This window comes from Pinus tabuliformis, chromosome Q (genome assembly GCF_031772625.1).
Source record: "Pinus tabuliformis cultivar Carrire ecotype Pingquan chromosome Q, CPIR1, whole genome shotgun sequence".
In the NCBI taxonomy this organism is placed as follows: domain Eukaryota; kingdom Viridiplantae; phylum Streptophyta; class Pinopsida; order Pinales; family Pinaceae; genus Pinus; species Pinus tabuliformis.
The window spans coordinates 1,101,953,699-1,101,964,849 of record NC_142296.1 but is presented as its reverse complement, the minus strand read 5'-3'; the positions used below and the strand labels follow the sequence as shown (position 1 = coordinate 1,101,964,849).

General features: G+C 34.9%; 1 protein-coding gene across 1 annotated transcript; it reads right to left on the bottom strand.

The window, feature by feature from the left end:
* Window positions 1–2,384: 2,384 nt before the first annotated feature.
* LOC149223341 (stachyose synthase-like) lies at window positions 2,385–8,624 on the bottom strand. The gene is made up of 4 exons (XM_089385809.1): window positions 6,596–8,624; window positions 5,722–5,899; window positions 5,252–5,619; window positions 2,385–3,201 (listed from the first exon to the last, which is right to left on the bottom strand). The coding sequence occupies exons 1-4, from the start codon at window positions 8,141–8,143 to the stop codon at window positions 2,533–2,535; spliced, it is 2,763 nt and encodes a 920-aa protein (XP_089241935.1). The 5' UTR covers window positions 8,144–8,624; the 3' UTR covers window positions 2,385–2,532.
* Between the last annotated feature and the right edge of the window lie 2,527 nt (window positions 8,625–11,151).

The following is an 11,151-nucleotide window of genomic DNA, read 5'->3' as shown; positions in this document are numbered from 1 at the left end:
TTATAACTAACTACACAATATTTAGATTTAATAATATGGATTACTTACTATTAATTTATTTTATAATTTATTTTTATATATTTATAATATCATTAATTTAATCTATTATCGTAACCTTATATTACCCTATTAGTTATATATATTTGTTGAACTTCTATAACTAACTATTATTTAATATTAATTTAGTTTATAATTAGTTTAATATTTATTTATATATTAGTATATGGAACAGTCCCTTTGACTTTTGTTTGAATCTAGATATTTAGGTATATTTATAACAATTTTTATAACTAACAAACTATTAATGTATATTAATTTTGGTTATAATTTATTTTTTAATATATATTTATAATTATAAGTGGATAAAAATGGTCCATTTACTTTTGTTCTAATAAGAATTTAACTAACCAATGTTACTTTTTTAATTAAATAATGGTTATACCCCTATTCCTGTCCTAACTAACCAATCAAATCTAGTCGTTGTCAATATAGCCGTTATATAGCCGTTGGAGTCTCTGCTCTATCTATTTAACATGCAAAGCCTGATCTGCTCATTCAACTTGTTTTGAACCACACTCGTTGGTTCCAAACGCGTCGACAAATGAAATATCTTGTGATTTATGCAGAAAAATCTCTCATAAAGTTAATATGAATCACAGAAGCCTCAATTCAACAATATAATTTTATATAATTTGTTTCTTTTCTTTTCAAAACAAAAGTTAACCAATTTCATTATTTATTAGATAATTAATATACAACATTATCCAAACTATGGACGCACCTCCATGTTAATGAAATTTATATTCCTTACCTTAAGAATCAACTGAAATTTGTATAATTTTCCCTTCAAAATAAGATTTAACAAATTTATTTCATTTTTTATTATATAATTTATATGTAAGATTATACGAATTATAGAATTTTTTGTATTACTTCAAAAAATACAATGTAAAAATATGATTTTTTTTTTAAACTAATCAATTGTACAAACTAACTAATTAGTAATTGTTAATAATTGTTGATAGATAATTTAACATTTATCTTATAATACATTTCACAACACCAAAACAAATTATTGTTTTATTATTATATAAAAAATTAATAAATGAATTAAAAATATATATATTAAAAAAAGTATGTAACAAGATTTTTAAACATGAAAATTTACTTCATTTTAAATAAATATATGAATCAATATCAAAAATTATTAATACTACCTAATAAAAAAAACCATAATTTATATTTCAATAATTTTTTAATTAATCAATTTAATTAAAAGAATATAATTTATATAATTAAAAAAATGATAATTATTTTAAAATAAATCTTATTTTTAATTTTTAATTATTATTATAAATATTTTAAAATATTATATAAAAATTAAATCTATACTTGATAGTTATTAATAATTAAATTGAAATTTTGAAAATTTTATTCTAAAATAAAATAAAATTCAATTAATCTATTTATCTATTTTAAATTAATTAAATAATTTATACACATTATTATACAAATCCCAAATTATAAAACTTCGTCCCTTACGTCAAGATCAATGAAAATTTAATATTTTTTAATAAAAGGCCCACCACAAAAATTGATTATAAATATTAATGGATAGTAAATATGATTTTTTGATTTTTTTTGGGTTTGGTTAAAATTCGATTTTTAGATTATTTAATTTTTGTAAAAATTTTAGTGTTGTGTTTACATTATATTTATAAATAAAAAAATAATGTGGAAATTCAAATTATAATATTCAACAATTTAAAATAAAAATTCAAATCATAATATTTAATAATTTAAAATTTAAAATTATATTTTAAAAAAAAAATTATTAAATTTTGAGTAAAATTTATTTATTTTTATTAAAAAAATAAAAAATAAATCCCAGAATAAGTATTCTAATATAGAACATTTATATTAGAGTTTACATATCAAAAGTTAAAAATTATTTTAAAAAAAATTATGTTTTTTCTATATTTTCAGTTAAATTTATTAATTAAAAGATGTTATATAAATAAGTGTAATATAAAATTAATTATGTTTTTTTTGGCATAAGGTATTGATAACTAATAGTCCTTAAGAAGCAATTGGAATTGGCTTTGAAAATGAAGTATTATGTCTAGATACACATCTTATTGACAATGACTTTGAAAATGAAGTATTATGTTCCAGAAGATTCCAAAGACAAATCCCTTGAATTTATCCATAAACTAAGTAGTGGGGCAAGGTGGTGCTAGGGCAAGGTGGCCACCTAAATATTACAGTGGTAGTGGTGGAAATTGGTTCATCTAGATTATAACAGTAACTGTTAAAATAACAAAATAAAGATAAATTTCCATAATTAACCTGTATTTGTTAATAATACAAGCTCCCAAATAATGATCCAACATTAAATGTGGAGATTTAAAAATCTCTACAAATCCCATGGTCCCATCCAACTAAAAATATGTAAACCTTCATCCAGTTAAAAAAAAGTCAAATAAGAATTCTGGTAATATTTTGAAAATATCTAGTCATTTTTAGCCACTTTTAGCATTGGGGGCAATTCATTCCTCCACTTTTGAAACGACTCCCTAGATTGATATAGGTGGCGAAGAAAAACATTTGCACGACAGACAAACCGCCATCTACTCCTTCCACCTTGATGGACACCGCACCACCCTCATAAGTATCAGTGTTTTCAGTTCTTTTATCACAGTCATCATTATATTCCACAGACCTCCATTCAAATCTCATTTCTTCTCCATTGACTTTGCATGTTGTGGGCATTTTGCTCGAGTATGCACAAAACTGACCAGACCCTTTCACCTCCAATTCCACCCAGCCATTCCCATATTTCACTCCCTGAATCCCCCCTCCACTGTTGTACATGTTCAGCAGGCCAATGGGTGCAAATTTGAGCACCTTCATGCTGTGCACTGGAACAATGGTGAAGATCTCAAACGAAGATGGCTGTAATATAATTGCAGAACTTGACTGCTGCTGCATGATTACAAGCTTGTTGGATTGGTTCAGATAAACTGCATACTCTTCTGCATTACCCATTGCAGCAGTCTCATGTCTTTGTGTCCATTCAACATCCTTGGGGGATACAGATCCAGAAATTGGCCTGTACAAATGTGGGAAAGCTTTGATTTTTCTTTCCCTGGGACACCACCCAGCTCCTTGGCAGTTGAATGCTCCCACTACTCCTCCAAACTGTTCAAAGAAAATAACCACAAATTCAATGAGACCTTGTTCTAAACAATCACAAACCCAATAACGAAAACTCATCGAACCCAATTGAAATGCTCATGTTATTGTTATTTTGTTTAAAACCAAGTTTAATTGCATTGGTTTCGCATATTTGATTAACCTGTAATCAAACTAAATTGAAAGAGTCATCCTTATCTAAATTGCAAATTTCTGGAATATGAAAAGAAACCTTATTAAGTTTTTGCCAATTTTACTTGGTTAAAAACCAAGTCTAATTGCACTGACCTAGATTTGAAATAATCATCCTTATTCAAGTTACAGATTTCTTGAAGATGAAAAACCCATATTAAATTTATGGCAATTTTACTTTGTTTAAAACAAAGGTAAGGATAATTGAACTGACCTCACATATTAAAGAAAAAACCCATATTAAGTTTATGCCAATTTCACTGTGTTCAAAATTAAGGTTAGGCTAATTGAACTGACCTCACATGTTCAAAATTAAGGTTAGGCTAATTGAACTGACCTCACATGTTCAAAATTAAGGTTAGGCTAATTGAACTGAATATATTTGGGCAGTTTAACTAAATCTTGTTTTAAATAAAGTACAAATTTAAAGAATTTGCTATGGATTGCAGATTCTTTGAATATGAAAGTCCAGCTATGAAATCAATATTCACCTATATAAATTTAAAGAATTTGCAATGGATAGCAGATTCTTTGAATATGAAAGTCTAACTATGAAATCAACCATATTTAAAATGGTCATCTTATCTTAGTTACCTTAATTGCAAATTTCTCGAATCTAAGGGTTCAGAGATAAAATCAATATTAACTTGATAGTTGGGCTTTTGATTAAAAAAAACTATCTATCCATATTAAACTGTAAAAAAGTGTCTTTAACTATAATAAATTTCTTTGTGAATTATGTGTTTTTGAAAGAAATTTTGTAGCTCATGGGAAATATACAACATTTCTGATTAACACTTTACTAATTTTAGGGACAAACAAAGCTTTTTATAAATGCCAAAGAGAATGGAAGGCCCGGTTAATTTTGTTATCGATCAAATGTTTTTGGAAGAAATTGTATAGTTCGTGAAAAACATACCATGTTTCTAATGGACACTCCCATCGCAATGACAAACCAAACTTTTTATGAATGCCAAAGACTCTGTTAAATAGAATGAAATGAAACGGGTAACTTCAAATGATAAAAAAAAAAAATGCTTAAATTGAGGAATAAATTGTAAATTTAAAGAAATTCTTAAATGGGGAATAAATTATAAATTTATGACTGGAGAATGAATTATAAATTTATGATCGGAGAAGAAAAAAGGAGAATTTGCAACCAAAACAGTTAATAATTTTCAAAGAGATTATAAGAGATTATCAGGATTGAATTATTATTGATATTGGGTTCTAGCCACATCAGATGCCCCCACCTAGCAGGCTGGTTGGACAGGATCAAGTTTTATTGGGGTCTCATGAAAGACAGCTCAATTCAGCACATCTGCCGCGATCAAAATCAGCAAGCGGATTCTCTGTCAAAGGAGGGTTTGCTTCTCGGGACAGGGTCCTGGTCCCTGAAGGTTACTCTCGACGAGAATTCCTGGCTCATCCAGGATTTCTCCATTCCTGGCTGCTAACCCTTTCTATGTCTTTTCCTTATTATCATCTTTTGCCTCTATATGTTTTGATCATGTCATGATATATTGATGCCCAGTGGTATCCCTGATCTAGTTTCTCTTATCTGAATAGATCTAGTATGTGTCGCATATGCATGGTATTGTTTTATGTATGATGCTCTTTTTGGGAATTTTTGTCATCAGTTTTGCATCCTAAAAATCAAGATCATACAGCTACTGAATACTGTTATATGTACAATCTGGAACTTATATTCTCTTAATATAATTTATATAATGCTTTTTCGTTCTGAACAATATTATTATTAATATTGATAAAAAAATACTAGAATCCCTGATCAGGAGGTCCTCTAGTTACACAATTCCATACCCTATCAGCACACAGTTCCATATGGTGAACATACACTTACCTTGTTCAAGTTCCAGAGCTTCAACATCGTAATACCATCGTGGGATGGATCTGTGAAGATGCAATCACGGGTAGGAAGAGCATAATGTTGGCACCTGAGGATTGTGCCATCAGGAAGAACAAGCTTCTTGAGAAGATCAAAGTCATGGCCTCCTACTGCATCGCTCACATACACTGGGCCTCCACATATGGCTCGAGAAGCTGCATGGAATTTGGCACAGACATGATCGGACTGAAACATATCCCAGTCAGGTTGTATGAAGTTTCCCATCCACAAGCTGTTGAATCCGCAATGAATCATATGGACTCCTTGTAGCCAGTAAGTACCCATGGGATCGCCATTTGGATCCTGGAACCAGAAATCATCTCCTGTATCATTATAAGCCAATTCAATAAATTTATTTGTCAGGTTTGGTCTGAATTGTGTTCAAAATTTGAAGAATAATCATATTTCTTTTTCTATGGTCTTACCCATTCGCCCCATAGCTATCTGTTTGGTGCCCAGGAAGAAGAAGTCGTTGCATTGCTCCATGCTGGCTATCACTCCGTTCCCACCCAAATTCTTTATCATGGACTGGCTTAATCCTTCGTAGTATGCTTTAGCCAGTTCTACTCTCCCCCCATATTCTTCAGCTATAGATTCCAGTGTCTGTATCCAAACAAACAAAATATGTCAGAGATTATTCACTTAGTAGGATGCAATTTTACTGTGTTGTAGTTTGTTTTTTATTAGAGGAATTGGCAATTGGGTTAGGCTGTCACAGTTTGTTTTTTACCTAGAGGAATTGGTAATTAGGCTGGGCTGGGCTGTGTCAGTTTTTATTTTATTAAAGGAATTGACAATTAGGTCGGCAATTGGCTGGGCTGTGTCAGTTTTTATTTTATTAGAGGAATTGACAATTGGACTGGGTTGTATTCATGACAGAGGATCAAGACTTGTATTTGCATAAATTAAGGTCAATTCTAACCACAACACAGTTACATCAACAATTAAAGTTACATGAAACAAAGTCGATTCCAACCATTACTACTATAACCCTGGAGTGTAATTATCTACACTTTGAACAAGACACCGACTGATCAATTTAGAAATTGAACATAGTTCTTTTATCACTCAATAACTTTACATATCTAGGGAGTTAACAACCCAAGGAGAAAGAACACTACATATCAAAACCCTACCAAGTGAACTACCCAAGGGGAAAGAGAACACTGTTTCAGTTGAGAAATAATTTAAAAAGAGATTTTAATAGATTTTTCAAATGCATTCTCTTTTAACAGGATAATAGTTTGCCTTGATCATTTTTTAATCTTGTAAATGCTAAAATGGATTTGAATGACTTACATGAATGACGTCCACTTTCACTCCTGTGGCGCCCACTCTGGCCAGATATGAATGCATAGAATTATAAAAATCAGCAGCCTGATGAGGATCCACAACGCCAATCCCAGCTTCAACAACCTTATCCATAGCCAAATCCTGCATCATACAATTTACAACTGGGGAAATCTTGAAGGGTATGTGCTTTACATTGAGGTGTGTAGCTCCTGGCCTGACACCAGCCCATCCACCGCACAGGGCTTGCCAGAAATAAACATCATCAAGGCCCTTGAACTCTTTCTTCAGATCATCAATAAATGCCTTGAGACCCATCTCTGTAACAGAGGAATTATCAGCACTAGTAATGACAGCTTCCCCATCTCCATTTTGAGTTGATTCTGTACTCTGACCTGGATCAACAAATAAGGACTTGGAACCATCAACATCAACGCTTAATGATATGTTACTATTAGCAACAGAACCTTCACATTCTCCATCTTCATGTATTTCTGATAATTCTCCATCTACCAACTCGGTTTTTTTATTACTCAATCTTGCTTTCTCAGCCCTCTCCTGAGCTATAGCCATGGCAATCACTTTTTTGTGCTTCTCCTGATCAAATTTGGGAGCATCAGGCCTCCTCAGAGTGCCTGCTCTGTATTTTTTGAACTTATCACACTCCTCAAATCTATATATCCTGCCTGTCATCTGAGATCCTCCAAGCACAAGATCTTTGGCACCTTCCAGATAATTTTTTTGTCCATCAAAATTGATACTCTGCCATCCATCATCAATTATGAGAAATCTGGGAGGGCATCCCCCATCTACCAACTCCTTGACTCCCTGCCAAACACCAACAGGTTCAACTGTCAAATAAAATGCATCCCAAGTACACCATCCAAATCTATCAACTATATCAGGGACCTTCTTCTCTTCCAGCAATCTGAAGGTGCCAAGATGGACTCTCATGGCGGTGTATGCTTCTCTCATCAAGTCAAAAGGATTATCATTCATATGAACATAAACACAGGCCTTGAAGCTGGAGCCCTGGATAAGGTCTGACCCACTCTCAACACCGACAACTATGCTGTCATCTGCTCCAGGATGCAGGGCTGCTCTGAATTTTCCTTCAATAATAGGCAGGATCAACACATACGAACTTATGTCTTCAATGTGCAGAAGAATCAACTGTGTCTCTAGTTGCAGGTCCGAGCCATTTCGACCTGACAACATGGTAGCCCACCATATTTTAAAACGAAATATACTCATAAACTTGATATCCTTGAGCTTGCCCAGAGAATTCAACACTCTACTGGATGGATTTTCTGCATCAAATCCAATAAAGGAGCCCTTATGAGCATTGACTGCAACAGAAGGAAATGCAGCAATTGTATCACATTTTGTACATTCGATTGATGACAAACTAGTCAGAAAAACATTATCAGGAACTTCAGTAAGGATTGGAGCTCCCTGCAAACACAGCTTCCCATCTGATAAGCTAAAACAGGGCTCCTTAGACTCTGATTCTACGGATTCTACATCAGCACAGGCACAGGAGATATCAGGAGCCATTGCTAATTATAATTCTACAGCCAGAAATGGAAAACACACATATGGATGAGTGTTTACGGGCCAGGCTCTCAATTTATAAGCATTTAGTGGATACGATATCTAAATGGGATGCCCATTTGGACTTGAAACATCCTCAGGTTTCTCAATTTAAAATATGAGTGGCATCTTCTTTTCTTCCAGGAGTCGAGACCGCGGGGGGGTTCAGTGACGTAGGCTAATGTCCGATATTTTCTTGGGATCTGTCCTTCTCGCCGTCGTTCTCTTCATCTTAGTCAGCACCTTCCCTTTCTTTCTGAGTCCCGGATGTGAAGTGGCATCCCAATTCACTCACTTTTTGACTTCAGTCCCGGATGTGAATTGTCATCCCCAATTCACTCAGTTTTTGACTTTCCCGAGAGGCTTAATAGATCCCAGATTCCCAACCTCTTTGCCTTCTGGGTCCTAAACATGAGGTGTCAACCCTGGTTCGATTTTGAGTTTCCCTACGTCCATTTCGGACGAGAGTATGCTAGTTGTAGCTACATTGGAGCGTATGTTTATCCATTTTTTACACTAAATCCCAAAGATAAAATTGGGTGATGGTGGGCATCTTCTTGCGGCATGGAACAGTCCCAATGTATACAGATAAAGAAATGTCCACGTTTATGTTACAGTGGTTTTATGTTGTGCTGCAAACCACTTGAGAAATGCGTGGTTTGTAGAGAAAAATAAATACATAAATGTCCACGTTTATGTTACAATGGTTTGTCGAGAAAAAGAAATCCGAGCGTCCACGTTTATGTTACAATGGTTTGTCGAGAAAAAGAAATCCGAGCGTCCACGTTTATGTTACAGTGGTTTCATGCGCTGCACAGCGCTTGTGAAGAGAGTAATGTTGTTGATGGGGCCGAGCGGGAAGCCCAAGGTGTGGTATCAGAGATCTGGGATAAAACCATGGACCTGGACGAACGCTATTTGCACTGCAAAATGTGAAGGGCGCTGCAAAAACTGATGATCTGGAACATATGTTTTACACTTCCATGGAAGCTTGTCTGAGCAGTAAATATAATTTCAAATTTCTTTTTTTTTTGCTGAGCAGTAAATATAATTTCAAATTTCTTTTTTTCTCTTTGTTTTTGCTGAACCCAGAGTCGGTCTTTCTATTCAATTGAATCGGTAATAACAAATTACATAAATTACAATATATCCAAAAGAGATGTGGGCCCTAGAGTTAACTAGCCACACAAAGTTTTGGGTTCCGAGCCAAAGGCTCCAAACCGAGCCAAGGGCCCACAAACAAAACAAGTAGTCCTTCAAAACACTAACAATCGCCAAGACCGTTCAATCTGCCTTCAGCGATTTGACGGACATGGCTTCATCTCGGAATGGAAACAAGCCACCTCTATAATTCATGAATCGGACCTGAAGAGAAAATATAGACTACCATAAAAGGATTTCGGGGCCACCAAAGGGGATAGCCCTCGAGTAGGAAGTTTGCCCGAAATCTACCAAATCCAATCTTGAAGCGAGATCAACACGGAAGATAACACTGTCACCGTACTCGAAATGAAATAAAGCCATCGTATAACTTAAGATCGGGTCCCACAAAATAGCACGATCATTCCTGATCGTTGATCCAAACCCCGAGATCCGACGGACGCTGGCGATATCACATTGCTTCATGGTGTTGATCTTTAGTGTGTGATGAGGGCGGTTTACCATACCGACCCCCTGCCACGTGTCAGAAGCTGTATGGGATCGCTCCCAAATTGTGAAAACAACTTCCCGTTTGAGAGGGGAGCAATCAAACAAATACCACTCAATGAATGGTTTTATCTTCTGAAGAGGGGAAAAAGGAATAATATTGTTGCTGGAGAAGCCCGGATACCCTTCCTTCGTCAACAAGCTCGGGTTCTTGAACCCGAAACCGAACCTGAACTTAACACCCAATAACCTGAGAAATCCATCCACGATACACCAGGGAATCTTGAAGAAGGAATTACTCGTGCTGCTGAGACCGTTTGATACCTGCCTCTTACCAAAGACTTGCCTGACCAAAATTAGGGAAACATACAGAGGCCAAATCATAGCTATCTTGCTTCTATAGTTTTGTTTCTATACACTTCTCTATCTTCTTCCGCTTGAGTGTGATAGAGAATTTTCAAACTGCCCTGAGGCACTACTTGCCACCCCATTGAAACAGTGCGTTCCTTACAGTTTACCCCTTGGTTTGCCAATATATCTGCTAGCTTGTTGGCCTTTCTGCGTACGTGGTTGAATCTTACCGTACGTAGTCCCTGAAGGTGACCCTGAATTCTTTGGAAGACTTGGATTAATCTCCAGTGATTAGAGACTTTCTCCGGCTCTGTTCCACAACTGATTCTTTTGACCGAGTTAATGACTAACTCAGAGTCAGCTTCTATCACCACATTTAAGCAGTTGTCTTGCTTTAGATAATCTAAACATTGCTCCAGAGCCATTAGTTCCGCCATATTATTGGTAGCTTTTCCTAAATGACCATGGAAGAGGAATAGAATACTCCCATCTTCATCTCGTAGAACCCCTCCAAAACCCGCAGATCCCGGATTACCTTTTGAAGCGCCATCTATATTGTATTTCAAAAAACCTCTCGGGGGAGGATGCCAGAACTCCTTTTCAGTTTCTTTTAGGCAAACTTTCCTATTCAGGCCTTGTGGAATGATCCTTTGCATACCCAACTGCCTGAGAATTTTCTTATCAGCCTCTGAGGGAAGATTATTGGGAAGATTTCTCACTGTGGTGCTAACCATTTCCTTAAGCTGTTTTAAGATCTGCTCAAACAGGCGAAGAGAAGGATTCTTTTCATTTTTGAAAATTCTCTTGTTTCTTTCCTTCCAGACGTTCCATATAATGAAGCTTGGCATGAGAGCCCAAGCATAGTTAAGAACTTCATTGTCTGAAAAATTTCTTCTCCAATTGCTCAGGGTATTGATGATACTCTCTTTGTCCCTATCGGTTTTTTGGAAAATGGTGGCAAATGTGTCCCATAA

What these genes read in the sequence shown, in the direction of transcription:
- LOC149223341 (XM_089385809.1), bottom strand. Translation starts at nt 8,143, where the DNA reads ATGGCTCCTGATATCTCCTGTGCCTGTGCTGATGTAGAATCCGTAGAA. An exon ending in TGAAAGTGGACGTCATTCAT is followed by an intron (nt 5,900 to 6,595) that starts GTAAGTCATTCA and finishes GTTTGGATACAG; the next exon opens with ACACTGGAATCTATAGCTGA. An exon ending in AGCTCTGGAACTTGAACAAG is followed by an intron (nt 3,202 to 5,251) that starts GTAAGTGTATGT and finishes TTCTTTGAACAG; the next exon opens with TTTGGAGGAGTAGTGGGAGC.